General features: G+C 40.9%; 1 protein-coding gene across 10 annotated transcripts in view; it reads right to left on the bottom strand.

The window, feature by feature from the left end:
- Positions 1-13,314: 13,314 nt before the first annotated feature.
- nav2a (neuron navigator 2a) overlaps positions 13,315-19,061 on the bottom strand; it is a 411,462-nt gene continuing 405,715 nt past the window's right edge. For 9 of the 10 annotated variants that reach the window (XM_069904879.1, XM_069904824.1, XM_069904830.1 and 6 more), the window contains 2 exons: positions 18,496-18,699; positions 13,315-15,906 (listed from right to left, as the gene is read on the bottom strand). In XM_069904879.1, the coding sequence (XP_069760980.1) occupies positions 15,781-15,906; positions 18,496-18,699 (330 nt within the window). In that variant the 3' untranslated portion in view covers positions 13,315-15,780. Of the gene's footprint in view, positions 15,907-18,476; positions 18,700-19,061 lie in introns of all 10 variants that reach the window. The other variant, XM_069904846.1, reaches the window with a different exon arrangement.

Genomic DNA, 19,061 nt, shown 5'->3' with positions numbered 1-19,061 from the left:
CAGTGTGCGCCATGTCTATTGCGATGCCAGCATTGTGTTTTTCTTGGAGTTTGTCACTGTCACTGTCCTTTCTCTCCCAGTCGACCAGAGGAAGATGTTGCTCAGTTTACAAATCTGAGATTTACTCCATATTGTGTACTGCTCTGGTTTTCGACGACATCAACCTCAAAGGAGATCTTGTGGTCAACTGTCAGAATAAAAACGAATTAGGTATTCTGCTCAATCGTTTAGTGTTCTGTCAAACAATGTGCATAAACTCTGCACAGGTATTTGTCTTCCAGATCCAGGTTGGGTTTATTATGTGGCATCCAAAGGATGTTGCTGGGCCTATTTATTAATTATGTAATGACCACTGGCCCTGAGACCACCTTTACAAGTTGAGGTGTGGCTCCCTGTCCCAAAAAACAGATCACTCTAGTGAGCTCATGACTGACCTGGGGCATTTTTTGAACATTGAAAGGCGGCAATAACCTTTCAATGAACATCTGCCCCTCCACAGCAAGACTATTCCATGCTCAATATCAACAGGACTTGAGGGGTTTCAGGTAGGAATACATTTCAGGCATGAATTACTGAGCCAGATCTGACATTGTGCAATCCAATGTAAGATTTGATGTGTTGCATGGTGATGGTGAAGGTTTGGAAAGAAGCACAAGTTGTAATCTCAAGTGTATTTACATTTTAAATTTAAATTTAGACATACAGCAGGGTATCAGGCCCTTTTGCCCCACAAGCCCATGCTGCCCAATTACACCCAAATGTCCAACAACTGGTACATTTTGAACAGTGGTAGGAAATTGGAGCACCAGGAGGAAACCCACGCAGGCACGGGGAGAGAAAGCGAACAAACTCCTTACAGACAGCACGGGTTTCGACCCCACTCTCAGTCACAGGAGCTACGAAAGCATTGTCCTAACTGCCATGATAACCACTCATACCTTGGGTCAAAGTTCAGAGAATCGTTGATCTCAGATCATGGCTGCTTTCTAAGAGTCACAAGTTCCAATTCAATCCAATAGTGAAGACCTTTGCCAAGATGAGAAACTGGATCACCATTGGGAGAAGCTGATTACTCATCACAACCATTGCTCGTGATACCCCTGAAAAACATCTGAGTCAAGCTTGAGTGATTTTGGAGAACAAGAAAGATTGATATTGGGAATCTGACCAAGTCGATTAATGGCTTCCTCTAACATTACTTCAAGCCTCTGGATAATATCTTTTTTTTAATAAAAGGAAAAAAAAATTCTTCATTTTGTGCCAGACTGCCATTACTAATCATGGAGTTATTTCTGATGCGAAAACAAATGTTGTTTGGTCATTGCTGTCTCTGGGAGCTGTGGGCTAATTTCTTTTTTTCAATATTACAAGAATGACTGCTTCATTGTGTGTTCGGATGCAACAAATCAAATGCATAAGGTTTCTTTTATCTTCCTTCTGAGCCTCAACATGGGCAAGTCAAAGGACACGATCATGGACTTCCGGAGGACCAGGATGACCACCCTCTACTGACCATCAACAATTCTGTATTGGAGAGTGTGGAGAGCACCAAGTTTCTTGGAGTTCACTTAACTAGTGTCCTACCGTGGACCTTCAAAATCTCCTCGCTTGTCAGGAAGGCACAACAACGACTGTACTTCCTGAGATGACTGAAGCAGGTAAGGCTACCGGCCACCATTATGTCAACATAATGAAGTACTATCGAGAGCGTTCTGGCCAGCTACATCACAGTGTGATACAGTTGCTGCAGAGAAATGGATTAGAGGCCAATCCACAAGACCATAAGTGTAGCAGAGAAGATCACCGGAGTCTCCCTCCATTGATGTGATCTACAGGGATTACCGTCTGAAGAAGGAGCACAAAATCATTGAGGACCCCTTGCACCCTGCACACAGCATCTTTCAACTGCTCCCATAGGGAAAGAAACACAGGGGTCTTAGAGCCAGCACCACCAGGCTGAGGAACAGTTTCTTCCCACAGGCAGTGAGAATGCTGAATGACCAAAGGAACTGCTCACACTGACCATCCGAGACTCTCATTTTTATAGATAAAACATGTCCTACATATGTTTCATTTGTCTGGATGTGTTTGTGTGTTTTGTACTGAGGACCGGAGAACTTGTACTTGTACAATCCGATGACAATAAACCTTACTCGACAATAAGATTTTGTTTCAGTCTGACCCCTAAATAGAAATACTTTACAAAAGAAAGAAACATTTGATTTTCCCTCACAATCCACATTGGTAGAAATATAATAGAATTAAAGAAACATCCTCCCAATTATTCTTTATTCTTAACAGCAAGTAATTTAGAATTTGGCCTTTTCAGCAGCTTTGATTTGGCCTCTCGTCTCTGGAAACAAAAGGTTTTAGTTTTGATTCCTGGTGAACAGAGATGTTCACAGATATTTTACAATTTTTATGCATCATTCTCAACTTACTTATTTGACTAATCCTACTTCAAGCAACATTAATGGAATAACCAGTATTCAGCGACATTCTTGATTAATTCCTTGGCTCATCCACTTCTGTAACTACATTAAGTGTGAACAAAATACTGAACAATGAGCATTAATAGAACAAAAAATTGTTTTGGAATGATCGTCATTGTTGTCTGGGTTTAGACCAGAAGTTTTCAAACATTTTCTTTCCATTCACAGACCTCCTTAAGTAATCCTTATGCCATAAGTTCTCTGTGACTAGTGAGGGATTACTTAAGGTGGTCTGTGGGTGGAAAGAAAAAGTTTGAAAATGACAGTTTTAATCATACCTCATTGACTCGTTATGTGCACCATTTCATAACTCCAAAGGAAATGGGCCAATGACAATTTTTCCTCAAGCAAAATATTTCAATCACAATTGGGTCTAGATCAGTGATTCTCAACCATCCCTTCCCACTCACATCCCACCTTAAGTAATTCCTTACTAATCACAGAGCACCTATGGAATAGGGATTACTTAAGATGGGATGTGAGTGGAAAGAAAAAGTTTGAAGAATATCCAAGCTAACACTGACCTCACAACCAAACAAAAGCTATCATTTATTCAGTTGCTGAGGTTTGAATCAAACCTGAATGCTGAAGACATTGTGCCCACACACTGAGCTCTGAGTCCTCCCAGGAAAAGATTGGCTTAAATTTGGTTTCTGTTTATCCCACCGCCTTCAAGACATGGATCATCAGCCATTGTTACAATGGAAAAAGGTAGAGGTCAACAAATAGGGTTTGTTCCCTCTTTCCTGTGATGGTCAACACTTGGAATGAGCTTTAAAAGAATTTGACATCACCTTTTTTTACTTTTCTGATTTGACTTCTATCAGAAGCTGCTTCAGCACCCAACTGCCCATCTCCAATGGAGGCTAACGTAAGTATACTGAAACAACTTTGGATTTGTTCGATTGTTCTCTTTTGATCTCCTCTACAATTGATGGTGCCACTGGACTCGGTGCTATACCTGAACCTGATAGAACCACTGCATACTTAGAAATCTAATGTTCCCTGCCCCAATTATTACAAGCAGAGCTGTCGGGCTATTGATGCTGATATCATTAAATTAACAATTGCCAATGTACTCTCTCATTGTCTGCTTCAACGGTCAGGCCTAGCACAAATGCACTGATCAGGCCTAGCACACGATCAGGCCTAGCACAAATTCACTGATCAGGCCTAGCACACAATCAGGTCTAGCACAAATGCACTGATCAGGCCTAGCACACGATCAGGCCTAGCACAAATACACTGATCAGGCCTAGCACACGATCAGGCCTAGCACACGATCAGGCCTAGCACAAATTCACTGATCAGGCCTAGCATACAATCAGGCCTAGCACAAATGCACTGATCAGGCCTAGCACACGATCAGGCCTAGCACAAATGCACTGATCAGGTCTAGCACACGATCAGGCCTAGCACAAGATCAGGCCTAGCACAAATGCACTAATCAGGCCTAGCACATGATCAGGCCTAGCACAAATGCACACGATCAGGCCTAGCACAAATGCACTGAGGTAGGCTTTACTGAAATCAAGTAGAATTTTTCTGTGCACATGCTCATCAAGGTAATGTTAATTCCATTGTTTGGCTGATGAAAATAATTGATTCCCACTCTACACAGACCCATCGACTGAGTGCTCCTTGTTCATCAATAAAAGACCGGTGAAATGAAATGGGTGGATTCTCTTGGTAGATATGCCTTCAATTTTTCTTGACTGGGTCTAGCTCTCTTTGCTGCTTGGCACAATATTGCAATTCCAAAATATGCAGTTAGTGATAGCATAAAAGTCAACTATCAACTCTGAGAAAGAAACCAACAGCTCTATAAATGTAGCTTTATAAATCTCTGGTGAGACCACACTTAGAATACTGTGTCAGTTCTGGTCACCTCATTACAGGAAAGATGTGGTAGCTATGGAAAGAGTGCAGCGATTTAACAGGATGTTGCCTGGTTGGGAAAATATGTCTTATGAGGCAAGGCTAGCAGAGCTGGGGCTTTTCTCCTTGGAGCAAAGAAGGATGAGAAGTGACTTAATAAAGGTCTGCAAAATTCTGAGAGGTATCAGCTCCTTTTTCTCAAGGTGGAAGCACCAGAGATCTGTACACAGCAGAGGGAGGACAGTTTAGGTGGGAAATCAGGGGTATTTTTTTATACAGAGTTGTAAGCCTGGAATGCTTTGCCATGGGTGCTAGTGGAGACTGGAACAATGGGGGCGTTTAAGAGACTCCGAGAAAGGCACATGGATGAAAGAAAAATAGATGCTTACAAGGTAGGAAGAGTTTCAGGTTTTTTTTTGGTAGGTGTAAATGGGTCTGCAAAACATTGTATCTCAAGGATCTGTATTGTGCTGTAAAGTTCAATGTTCTAGCTCTCTTATGTTAGACCTGTTCATACTATAAGTGTTAACCCAGCCAATGTGGACCACAAAGCTGAAGTCACAGAGTTTGATTGATGGATGCTTCTTACCTGGATTATTTGAGCGGCCTGATGTTCAGGAGACTTAAAGTCTTTGTATTCTTTGGAATTCATGGATGCTGCTTAAATAAAAACATTAATATTTGTCAAGTTGAAATACAGCCTATTTAAAGGGAGTAACAGGCATACCCTGCTTTGTGAATACTTGAATTACAAAAATGCGCTTTTACAAAGAAAGCCATGTTCGCTTTCATGAAAGGATTTGAATGGGGTTTGAATGGGTTTCTGCTTTTATGAAAATAGCCTCCAATAGTAGTGAATGGGGCTTCACTTTATGCCATTTCAGCTTATGAACGGTTTCAAAGGGACACTTTAGTTTCAACACGCAGGATATACCAGTACCACATTGGGATGTACCATGGCTATCAAAGCTTGTTTGGAAGCAAAGAATATGACCAAACTTTCTGAAGTCTTTAAGTAATATCAATGCAACATTGCCCTCTAGTGGTTTTTGAAATGTAATTTAGAGATCCATGAGCTCTCCAGGAAATAGGGACACACGCAGGAAGCCCACGTGGACAAGGGGAAAAAGTGTAGACTCCTTACAGATAGTGATGGATTGGAACCTGGTTCATTGGCGCTGTAATAGTGTTGGCTAACAAAAACGCTAACTGGTTTTTTTGCCTTTTTCCCAAGCCATTCTCATCCCCCATTTTCTCCCTGTACAGGTATATATATTTCTTAAGTCATCCTTTCCTGCCTTCTAAAACTCTCCCAGTTATCCAGTCTCACACTTTTTTTCCTCCAACATGGTTGTTATTATGTTAGGATGTATATGGATGAGAAGAAGATGGAGGGTTATGGGCATTGTGCAGGGAGGTGGGACTAGACAGGGGTGTTTGGTTCGGTGCGGACTAGAAGGGCCTAATGGCCTGTTTCCGTGCTGTAAATTGTTATTATTATTATTATTATTGGAAAGACTATTTCAGATTTTTTTTTAGATTTTCAACACTTGCATTATTTTATTTTGGAAGAATTCTGTCAGGTTCAGTGTAAATGCATCCTGTCAAGGAAGTGCAGAACATAAACCACAATTTGAGACTGTTGCATACCATAACAATTTTGTGCACTGTGTAAGCAAATCTTTACCAAATCCTGATCATGCAAACTTACTACATGCATGTAAATTTGATTATCATTTGACCCATCTCTTGAAAAACCTGTTGCAGTGAAAATTGACAGAGAATGCAAGATTGACATCTGCGTCAATCACGACTCACTAATTATTCAGGGGCTTGAACAACAGTTGATTTCAATGTAAGTGAATAGCTTCTTCCAATGATCGTTGAAGGAATTGCTTATCGCGAGGCTGCTGTCAAAGACCAAAGCAGTGACTGATTTTAGTCTCATTTGATACAACCACCACTCCACGATTGCCCCATGCAGTCTGTTCCCAACTTCCAGTCAATATCATTCTTGGCCTGCTCCTGATCTCATCTGCCGTATCCTGATCTTCCATCTCCACCACAGACTTCTCCTTTGTCTCCCCCAGTTTCTTTCTGCTTTCCCCATCACCATCCTTGCCTTCTTCCTTGCTGTTCATCTTTGCTCTGGCTGATGCCAATCGTCTTAACCACAGTCATTTTCTCCAAGCCTCAACCATCCACTCCAACCTTCCTTCCTCCATTCCTTTTTGTAGACTCTATCCTCACCAGCAAGGGATTAACAAGGAAATGTTTTAATGGATGATTTTCAAATTTTTTAAATTGAGTTTAATATAGAAATTTTAAAGAAAACATAGAGCAAGTCATCTCATATATATGTATATATACACACAAATACAAAAAAAATGGATGGAACTACATTAGACAGTTCCTTAATCCATATGTGAAAAGTTATTGAATTAACCCATATTTGCCAAGTTAAGCCAAATAAATAATAAAAAGAAAAAAAGAAAACAAACAAAAAACCTTGAAACTAAATCTAATTGACCCACTCCCTCTAATCAAGGATACCTTGTTTTTAACAAAGGGAAAATGGGGATCTGATGGTGATCTCCAGATGTCGGGCAGAGAATCTCCGGAACATTCAAAATTCTTAATTCTTCCAATCACGTTAGTGTTCTAGAGCCCCTTTTACACTTGCATCCCACTAAATCAGCTGTTCAGTGTCCCGGATAGGAATTGAGTTTTTTTTTCTGTTCACATTTGACCACTCTTAACGTGACATTGCATGTGTTCACACTTGCAAGGAGCCATCCCCGGGGTTAGCACTGTTCTACCTTCTACCGGTGATGTCATGGCGCATCGAGTGATGGTGGACCCGCCCTAAATCTTGATCACTGTATTATGATCTTATACTTGAACAATTATGTAATTAAGCTTTATGTATAGCACAGCACAGCCCTTCAGCCCCTGTTGTTGATGTGAGAACCTATATAAACCTTTATAAGGAACCGTGTGAAAGTGGTAGCAATAGCAGACAATTTTTAAACAGTGTGGACAAGTTGGTAGCACTATCATGCACAATTTAAAGAGCATGGGATCATTGGTAGCGCTATTGCGCACAATTTATAAATACTATGGGAAAAAGTGACGGAAGACGTGCTCTCCCAGAATCCCATGCGTCCGAAAAAGGGCTGTATGCACGGCTGCATGCACGGAGCACTCATGGAGGGGGTTCTCTGCTGCATGGCATTCTGGGAAGTCAGGTCCCCCATTGCTTTTCTCATGGTCTTTAAAAAATATCCGCTATTGCTATTTATTTCCTCTCTCTCGAGCTGTGACTTTCCCACAGCAAAGTTTATACCTTCATTTTAATTTTTTTTCCTTCACATTCCTTACTCACGCAAAAAAACTTGGGTAATTTCTATTCCAGAATGCAAATGTCCATTCTACATTTGCCTGATTGTACTAGGGGGTCAAGGCCATCTATCCCCATCGTGAGATGATGTCATCTCACGCTGGTGTTGAGATTTTCCATTCACACTCGGCCCTTTTAGGCTGAATGGCCGTTAATTTCTGGGACCACTTGCAAGTGAGAAAGGGGCATATGAATTGGCCCCACATCTTTACAAATTGAAACTTTTTATCTTTAATATTGTACCCAATTTTCTCCAAGCTTAAATAGGTCATTACATCATGTAACCACTGTGTATGGGTAGAAGAGTCATCTTTCAATTCAATAAAATTGCTCATCTGCCTATCAGCGTGGTAAAGGCTAAAACTTTCTCTTGAGATCCAGACAGAAGTATATCTGGATCATGTGAAAAACCAAACAAAGTAATTAACAGACAAGATTCTAAATTAATCTTAAAAATCATTGATAAAGTTTGGAAAATGCCTTCCCAAAATTTCTCTAAATGTGGGCACTCCCAAAATATATGGATCAGTGAAGCTTCAAAAAGTTTACACTTCTCACATAGTGGATCAGTATCTGCAAAAAAATGAGATAATTGAAGTTTAGACATATGTGCTCTGTGGACCACCTTAAATTGTAATAAGCAATACCTTGCACAAAGTGAGGAATCATTATCTGAAAACTTTATATTCCCAATCGTTCTTAATCCCAGCCACTGAGGCTGATCTTAAATCAATAAATTGTGGAGGCCCGCAATTGCAGCGATCAGGCTGGCACATCACGCGGCAGCAGACACGGACAGAGATCGCTAAAGCGACTCCCAGGACAACAAACCGGCGGGGGTAGAAGCTGGGGCAGCATCAGACTAACAGCCTTAAAATGACGTTGGTCAAGCTGAGAGTAGAGACCAATCTTCATCTGCAAATGTTATGTTCCCAATCATTCTTAATCCCAACCACTGAGGCTGATCTTAAATCAATAAATCATTATAAATATATGGCATTAATCCACAATGAAAAAAAAACTAAGTTAAAAATTACATCAAGGATATTAGTATTTGAGGAAAATCAGAAAGCTTGGACTTAACAAAATGCCTAATTTGTAAATATCCAAAAAATGTTTAGAAAGATTAAATTTAGCTGATAATTGTTCAAAAGAAGCAAAATTATCTAAATAAAAAGATCCTTATAACTTTGGATACCTAATCTACACCCTTCCTCAAAACCTACATCCAGCAGAGACAGCTGAAAAAGATGATAATCTATAATGGGACTAGCCAGAGAGAAAACTACTAAACCCAAAGAATTTTCTATATTGTGCCCATATTCTCAACCTGTTTCTCATTAACAGATTGTGTGTCAATTTAGGAAAGGAAAATGGTTAAAAAAATCCTAAAATTGCCAACATAGAAGTTTTTTTGGAAAACTTCAGTTCCATCTACCCAAGAAGATCGATTCACCAACTTATCTAAAAGTAAATTTTGTACGTTAATCGCCCAATTAAAATTTGGGGAAGTGATAATCCTCCATTCATTTTAGTCTTTTGAAGATGGCCTTTATTTATTATCTCAAGTTCTTTGAACACGTGGAGACACACAGAGAAGAATTCCAGTTAAATAAGAACATCTGCAGATACTTGGGGTTAAGTTCAATACACAAAATGCTGGAGAAACTCAGCAGGTCAAGCAGCCTTGTAGGAAGTAAAAGGCAGTCAACTTCTCAGGCCTGAGACCTTTGTCAGGAATCTGAAGAATAAAACAGGTAGATATCTGAAGAAAAGGTGGGGGGGGGGGGGGAAGGGAGGAGAGGAGGGAGGATGGGACAGGGGGAGAGCACCAACAGGTAAGAGGGAGGGTTGAAGAGGAAAAAAATGCTGAGGTTATAGAGGAAGAGGGTGGGCTTCTGATAAGAGAGGGAAGGGAAAGGGGAGGGAGCTGGAGGAAAGGAGACAGAGGGAGAAGGAGAGAAGATGAGGGGGATAATGGAAATTGGAGAAGTTGATGTTAATTCCATCTGGTTAGTGTGTTGAGATGGAATACAAGATGCTGTTCCTCCAATGGGTGAGTGGGCTAGGCTTGGCACTAAGTATGTGAGGCTGTAGACAGTTACGTTAGTGAGGTGATGGTGTGTGGAAATGAAGTGGTTGGCCACTGGGAGGTCCTCGCTGTCACAGTGGACAGAGCAACGGTACTCAGAAAAACTATCTCCCTGTCTGCGTCCAGTCTCCCTGACGTAGAAAAGGCATCAAATGCAGTGAATGACCCCTGCAGATTCACACGTGAAGTGACCAATTCTGGATTCTGATTTATTATCAGATCTTACAGGATGCAAAATGCTAGAGAATTTGGTGCATCGAACAAAGGATTGTTATCAAATTACATCAAAGGGTGGCACAGTTAGCAAAACGGTTAGCGCAACGCAATCACAAGGTCAGAGACCCAGGTTTGAATCCGGCGCTCTCTGTCAGGAGTTTGGACGTTCTCCCCGTGTCTGCATGGGTTTCCTCTGGGCGCTCCGGTTTCCTCCCCGCCCTTCAAAATGTACTGGGGAGAGGTTGTAGGTTAATTGGGATATTTGGGCGGCACGGGCTTATGGGCCAGAAGGGCCTTTTGCCATACTGTATGTCTAAATTTTAAAAAAAAAGCATGTTTCATGAGAGGAAATTCACAAACCTTGTGCTTCGATGCTATTAACAATGCAATTTTTTATGTATTGACTGGCATCTAGTGGACATTGACATGAATTACAAAAAATGCAGCACAATAATAAATGTTGGCAAAACTATTCCAGCTCAATCAGCGTTTAGCTCAACTTTCAAGCAAAGGTTGGTGAATTGCTACCTGGAGAATATAACTTACTTTGCAGCATATGCTAAATTATTCTCCAACTTTCTTCATTCAAGTTCGAGTCTTTACTCCCAATTTCAGTGTGCTATTTTAAAACAAACATTCTGCTCCCACTCTTCACTCAACAAAATAAAGCCAGACCACATGGTCAGGAAAATCATAAGGAAAATCCAGTACTTAAAAAAAAATCACCATTCTCAAAATCATGAAGGGTTCTGCATGAATATATAAGGAGCCGATTTCAGTGGGGGAAAAAAATTAAAGTGATCAACAAAAGAATAAGAGACTGAAAGAGGGGTCCATATATTCTCAGGTTGAATGAACTGTCCAAAGGAGATTTCGTAGAATTTGATGGATCCCTCAATGTGGCCACACAAATTCAAGATTCAATTTATTGTCATGTAATAATAACAGTGTAATAAGACACAAACTTTGTTTTCATCTGCTGTCAAGGCAGACGGATTCGCTATTGGTAGAAATTGCCTGAAGTGCCTCTTGGTCAGAGAAAGAGAAGCAAAAGAGAGTTCCCCCCAGAGTCGCCGCGTGCCCACAGATTTGCCCCCGGCAGCCACAGAGAGTCCAGTCCAAACCATCACCAGATCTGAACCTCTGACACGATTGGGAACCCTTCAGCGCCCTCGGCATCCTCTCAAATCCCAGTTCTGGTAGCCCTTCAGCCAGTCTCCAGCAGTCCGGAGCCTGGGTGGTTAAGAAGTTGTGAAGTGTGTTGGAAAAAGCAATCTTCAACCATCACCTTCTGCCTCTTATCACCAACTCAAATTTCAGATCCAATTCCTTACACTGCCCTGGACCACATTCACACCGACTCTTTGAACCAGTTGCCTATAGGGATTTTATCAAAGGCTTCACTGTAGTCCACATTGACTGTGTCAACAGCAGTACAGCATAAGTCTGAAAATTTGAACTGCTTGGGTTTGGGTCAGTCTGGACTTTTGGATTTTCTGGATTCTCGAGCAGTACTTTTCAAATTCAAATTTAAGGAGGAATAAAGAAGAGATAAACAGGTAAGTTTTTTAGTTTATTCATTAGCAAATACTGCATGCTTCATTTATCAGAACGACCAATTAAAACAAAAGGTTAACTCTTGACAAAAAGCATGGTCGCTTGTTGCCGCTGTGTATATGCGCCACTTAAGGGTGCACTCTCACACACAAAAGGCCGCTAAATTTAAAAATGCTGAGACTTTTCAAAAAGACCAGATTCTCGGATGGTCTGGATTTCTGGAATCCAGATTTTTGGACTTCTACTCAATCTTCATTGGAATCACTTTGAAAAATTCAGTCACATTCATCAGTCAGAACATCCCATCAATAAAGCAATTGTGAATTAATCCTGTCCTTCAGAATTTTTAAAATCCTTTGCACTGATGTTAAACTCACTGGTCCTGTAATTAGCTGATTTACCCTGTTGCATTGCTTGAATAAAATTTCCACAGTCACCATCCTCCAGTTAAACATGGCCTTTATTGGACACATTAACCCCATTGACTTTATCAGTTGGGAGAGCCTGTGTCTCCTCAAACATGCTTTGCAAGGCCTTAATCCTAACCAAAAGGACCACAATAGATCCACAGATCCAATCTCAGTACAGACAGGCATGAAGCAAGATCTATCCTTCTGCTTGCCTCAGTGAACAAGCTGAGAGGTCATAGACTCTCAACATTCACAAGCAAAGATCCTTACACCTGCATTACAACACCACTTTCTCACACTAACAATAAATGCTCACTGTGTGATCATGAACTGCATCCCATTCCTCCACAGCCAGGACTCAGTCAAGGCACACCTAGATAATGGAATTCACTTTTGTTTTATTGTGACAGTATGTTTTATTCTTGGACTACCTGCTGAACCAGGTAGAAGTTGGCTTGCTTGAAGAGCACGCAAAACAAAGCTTTTTACTGCATCTTGGTACACATCTCATGGAACAATTCAATTAATTTCATCTGGTAAACCCAATCGCTCAGCAACCGCCTCATTGTCCTAATTTAGTATTTCTTGCCAAGTACAGAGCATGCTGACCTTCAAGTTCTTCAGTGTGCGAGCTTCATTCGTGCATTTGAATGATTTCACACAAGTAAAATAAGGGGGAGTTTGTTTTGTTCTAACTGATCTTTCCCTGTAACTCAGTACAGTAGTCCCCCCTTATCCGTGGGGGATATGTTCCAAGACCTCCAGCGGATGCCTGAAACTGTGGATAGTACCAAACCCTACTATGTTTTTTCCTATGCATAGACATCTATGATAAAGTTTAATTTATCAATTAGGCACAATAAAATTAACAACAATAACCAATAATAAAATAGAACAATTATAACAATATTAAAAGAAGTTTACTTGAACACAGGCACTGCAATAAGATGGCAGTCAATCTGAATATGATCTACTTTCGGACTGCAGAAAGCCAAACTGCGGATTGGGGGGGGGGGGGGGAGGGAGGAGGGTAATGTTTTTGCTGTGTGTAATATGCATGGTTGATTAGCTGGACTGCTCGCACAGCAAATATTCTCACTCTACGTCGTTACTTGAACTTGTAATTCCTGAAACATCTATGCTGGACTGCATTTCAGGGTCGGCCAGGAGTAACGTGCCAAGAAACAAGAGCGCGCCAAATTCAAATATCATTGCACCTTATTCCACTTCACCATTGTTTGGGAGAAAAGGTAGCAAGGAAGCAAAAGGTTGAATAAATAAGCATTCATTTTATTGAATCAGGAATAATTTAAAACCGGCACAATAACTAGATTTATTCCTCCAATGAGACATGGTCTTGTTTAGGCTGTATTGAATCCAATGAGTGACCAGAACATGATTCAAATGGATGACACATCATACAGTACACAAAATACTCATTTCCTAGTGTTTTAAAAATGGCTAGAAAATTCATCAAAATGCATCACTGTAATCAATTATTTATAATTTATGTTACAATGAAAAAATGTACATCATATTAAACACATTCAAAACATTTAAATCACTAAATCCTACAAATTGTTTTCCATTTAACAAGCGTGTGAAAATTATCACGTAACAAATATGGGTTTGGAACAATAATTATTACACTATGATTGGCGTTTCATCACTGAACAAATTTCCCCAAAATTTACAGAAGACACCACCTAGAAATTAAGCAAAAGCCATTTACAATTCTCTTTCAGCCTATACAATTGTTGGCAGTTTGGAAAAAAAAACAATTTTTTTTTTGGCTCCCGTTAAGAATTAGCATGAACATTGCATAGCATCTTAAACTTAGAACACCATGAAACAACCAGACACAGTTGATGTGAAAGGAGGTGAAGGTGGGGGGAGGGATCTATGGAAGCATTTTTTAAAATAATTACATGTTCAAAGGAAGAAAAATCACACTCAGAAGCAGTTCCTTGAGCGTTGGGCCACACTTTCCTTTCACCCCTTCTGAGCTGAACTGTTTCACCACAGTTTCAATGCAACAATGGAGAGATTTGGATTAGAATACAGTAACAACAGGATAATGGCAGCATAACAAACCCATTGAGGTATTGAGAAACACATTGATCAGTCGAAGTGTATCAACACCAGATTGTATGTTAATACATCACATAAAAGCAGGGGACAACAGCACTGCACAACAAGTACTCCAATTTAAAATCTATTATTTAGTCACTGGATAATTTCAGTATTTATACATCATTATTTTTGTAGTGTCTAACAAGATTTTTCTTTGTTGCATTGACAGCATTATCTACCGGATTAAAGATCACACTCTACAGTCTCGTGTTTTAATGTTGGCAGATTCACCCTCACAAAACAAAACACAGTGAACTGCAGGCCGATCATGAACCGAGAAATCATTGATTTTCCTCCTTGTTTGTTTTGCTTATAACATTATGACTCGATTATCATTTGAAACAACACTGACTAAAAATAATTAGACTTTTATTAACGTTTTGAGATGAAATTCCAGCCCTGTTTATTTTTCCAGAAACAATACAAAATAAATATCAAAGAAAAGCAACTGGAAAACCAGTACAAAAGAGAGAGCGGGAGTAAGGCATCTTTTATTTCCAGCACCAGTTGTTGTAAAAAAAAAAGGCTTGCGTGGATTTGGCTAAAGGATTGCGGTTCTTCGCTGAGGTACAGCTCAATCCAGCTTTTCTTTGCAAAGAAAAAGTGCAACTCCATTGGAGGTGTTACTAGTCCTGGTGAGGAGACAAGCCTTAGTGACTGTGTGTGTGTGTGTGTGTGTGTGTGTGTGTGTGTGTGTGTGTGTGTGTGTGTGTGTGTGTGTGTGTGTGTGTGTGTGTGTGTGTGTGTGTGTGTGTGTGTGTGTTGAGACGAGGAGAAAATGGGGACCATCAGCATTGATTTCTGGCTCAACCATGTGTTCCCCGAGCTTGCTTCTCATGGTCTTGGAAAGTACCGCCCCATGCTTTTGACGGCTGGCAGTCGGCGAAACACCTCGAGCATTTTCCTGGGTGCTCGATGCGCATGGATTGTGGGTGAAATCGAGACCAGAAATCTTGTGCCGGCTTATCTTTCGAAACCAGCCAACTTCAAAAGAGCAACACGGCTGGGTACATAGCACCAAAACCGCCTTCCGTGGAGTAGGGGGGAGGGGGGAATCTGCATCCACCACCCCTTCCCGACCAACCCACCCCTCCCCCACCTCTCCCTCGTTCTCCATTATTGAAAGAGTTGGTTGAAATGTCCAGTGTCTGCTGACTGGCTGAGAGCAGCAATAGGATACATATTTTCAGGGCAGTACATGGCACAATTATGTCAGGTCCATATCTTTTAAAATCAGGACATACTAATTAGATATGCAGCGTACAACATTTCCTCATTGGCTTGACACAACTGCCCCCAGCAATGATATGAAGAAATAGTGCAGTTCTCATTTATATAACAAAACAGACAGGGTAAAAACCCCAAATTTAGTCTCCCTAGGGTTACCTGCACCCACTAGAGCTACAATATTTAAAATTGAATTAAAGTGTCTTGTACTTGAAGCCCCATCATTTTTTTTATATAAACCAAAGCTTCTGTCCAACAAAGCGAGCAAAAGTTATTGGTCAGTTTTCATTTCTCTTCTAAGTCCTCACCTTCAACAGAAGTGTCCAGAGAAACAGTGGACAGAAGTGACGGAATATTTTGGCAGAACTTCTTGATCTAAAGCGTGGACTCCAGAGAAGAATCAAGAATGTCATCATGATGGCTGTTGCTATTTGAGTCACTGTCGTAACTGTGGGGGCTGGAGTAATTTGCAGCTTCTTGCAGCCTCATTAACATATTCATCTGCAAAAGGGGGAAACAAAACAAGAAATGGGGATCCTTTCATATATCAGGTACCAACTGAAGACTGAAGCTCTGGGGAGTTAAAATAGAAAGAAAAGCTGCCAGTTGCTGTGGTTTGGAATCACATTTTGCACAACATAATTCAGTTAGCAATTACTCTGTTCTTTAACAGTAGAATCTAAGCTTGTATATTGATGATTTTAATTATGGATTAAATGGATTTGTGGCGAAAGTTTGCAGATGACACCAAGATAGGTGGTGGAGTAGGAAGTGTTGAAGAAGCCAAAAGGTTGCAGAGAAGACTTGGAACAGCTGAGGAGAGAGGGCAAAGAAATGGCAGACGAGATACAATGTGGAGAAATGTACAGGCTGTACATTTTTGGAAGAGGAAATAAACAGGCGGATTATTATTTGGATGGGGAGAAAAATGGAAATTCAGAAGTGCAAAGGGACTTGGGGGTCCTCGTGCAGGATAACCGAAAGGTTAACCACCAGATTGGATCAGCGGTAAAGAAAGTAAATGCTATGTTGGCAATTCATTTCAAGAGGAATAGTGTTCCAGAGTAAGGAGGTGTTGAGGAGGCTCTATGGAGCACTGGTGAGACCTCATTTGGAGTACTGTGTGCAGTTTTGGGGCCCTTATCTTAGAAGGGATGTAATGATGTTGTAGAGAATACAGAGAAAATTTACTAGGATGATTCCTGGAATGCAAGGGGTAACATCTGAGGAACATTTATTGGCTCTTGGACTGTATTCATTGGAGTAAAAGAAGAATGAGAGGGGATCTCATAGAAAGATTTCGAATGCTGAAAGGATTGGACAGAGTAGATGTGAATAAGATGTTTCCTCTTGGTGGGTGAATCCATGAATCCAGGACAAGAGGGCACAGTTAAAAGAGAGATGAGGAGAAATTTCTTTAGCCAGAGGGTCGTGGATTTGTGGAATTCATTGCTACATACAGCTGTGGATGTCCGATCATTAGGAGAGTTTAAGGAGGAGATTGATAGGTATCTAATTAGTCAGGGTTTCAAGGGATATGGGGAAAAGGATGGAATTTGGAACTGGATGTGAGAATGCTTTAACTCAGGGTGGAGTTGCAGAGCAGACTCGATGGGCTGAATGGCCTACTTCTGTTCTTTGATCTTATGATCTTAACTATAACAAGCTCTTGCTCAATGTGTCCATATCTAAGTCAAAATTTACATTTACAAGTTAGTCTGCTTCAAGATTTTGAAGTTTGGAGTACGCACTGCATTTTAACATGGTGCCTTTGCACTCGGGAGATCAGATCCAAGTGATTACTATTGTTCAACATAATATTCTGCTTCATGTGCTAATCTGGTCCTTGATAACTAATACTGGAGAACAAAGATTTTGGTTCCTGAACATAGTGTATTTTATAGATTTTGGGCTGCTGATCACATAAATCACCTTAAAAATTTCCCTATCATGTACTGTTTTTTACATATAACTTATTTTTGTGACATCCTGTCAAATTTTCAATGATGCTCCAAGCATACAAAATTATTAAGTGTCATTGAAAATTAATTTTCTGCATTCACACTTGGACTTCTTCCCTGCTGATCTTGGCGCAGTCAGCGACGAACATGGTGAAAGGTTTCACCAGGATATTGCAACCATGGAAAAGCAGTATCAGGGCAACTGGAATCCATCAATGTTGGCCGACTACTGTTGGACCCTGACACCAGAGGCATCAGATGCTGAGTACAAATGAAAATCAGCGGCAAAACATTTTTAGGCGAGTTGAACAAACACAATGTGTCAGCATCATTATGCTAGATTCAATAGAGTTTCTCCAACTTCCTACGTGACAGAGAAAATCTGAAATGATCTTGAAGTTGTCTGTCATAATCCACAATATTTTTTCAGGAAGCAATCCTTTTGGAAAAAAAAACTGTGATCCAGAGGGAGCATGTTCGGATGGTTATATTCTATCTTTCAAGTCAGCTTCAATAGTAATTAGTTAGAGAACTCATTCCTGGACCTTTTTTGAAGGGACTTAAACAGAGGGCTTGTACACCAGTGTGACTTGGACCCTTGTAGGAACAGGGGGAGGAGGGAAGAAAGGTCAAGGGGAGGAGGGAAGAACAGGGGAGGAAGGAACTGGGGAGGAGAACAGGCCAACAGGCAAAAGGCCACAATTGGACATTGGAGGACAGGAGAGGAACAGTCAGAATTGATCGGGGAGTGGGTTACTACGTAAATGTGTAGTTGGAGGAAAGGAAAAGATAGAGCTTGAGAAAAGGAGACAGGGATAGGGGAAGAGATGGGATTGCTAACGGAAACCAAAAAAGTTGATTCCAATGTCATCTGGTTGGATAGTGCCCAGACGGAATATAAGGGGCTGTTCCTGCGATTTGGGGGTGGTCACAGACTGGCTGTGCATGTATATGTTGATGTTTTATTCTCCCCTAACCTGCAATGTTAAGGCCTTGCGAAGCATATTTTCTCAACATCTCAGGGCTGATGCAAAATAAGCCTTTCATTAGAATCCAGCAGGTTCAAAATTTTGCATTGCTGTAATTACTGGAACTAAATTATAGACTCACAAGAATTTTACCAACTCACAAGTGGGTCTCCCTCAGCGTCGCTCTGTTGAGCCTGTTTACTGGAACCTCCATTTCGGGCGAGAACAAAGCCATCAAAGCCGACATCCTCAGGCCTCAGTTGCAGCAGAGGGGGCCACTCGTGCTGCTGTGGAGTGGCAAGCCATGGATATGTTTCCATCACCCACTTGGCTGGGTCCTCCCAAGGAGCTCTTCTTCCATACAGCTATAAGACAAGAAAAAGCATTTCATCAATCAGTGAAAAAAAAAATCTCCAAAAACTGACTTCAGATGGCCAACCCTTCAAACAATCTTGGAAGTAAAAAGATAGAACAGAACCACACAGGAAGAGGCTCCTTATGTCACAACGCCTGCACTGAACATGCTGCTCAAATTGAACTAAATTTCAATTGTTGCATATGACACATACCCTTCCATCTTCCAATAAGCCTCTCTGTAAATCTGTGGGAGTCATCTACTGCATCCAGTGCTCCTGTTGTGTCCTTCTCTACATCGGAGAGACTGGAAGCAGACCGGGAGATCACTTCAGTGAGCACCCTTGCTCTGTCCGCATCAGTGACAGGGATC

This window comes from Narcine bancroftii, chromosome 1 (assembly GCF_036971445.1).
Source record: "Narcine bancroftii isolate sNarBan1 chromosome 1, sNarBan1.hap1, whole genome shotgun sequence".
NCBI lineage: Eukaryota > Metazoa > Chordata > Chondrichthyes > Torpediniformes > Narcinidae > Narcine > Narcine bancroftii.
The sequence above is the reverse complement of the archived record's forward strand: the minus strand, read 5'-3'. Positions and strand labels throughout refer to the sequence as shown.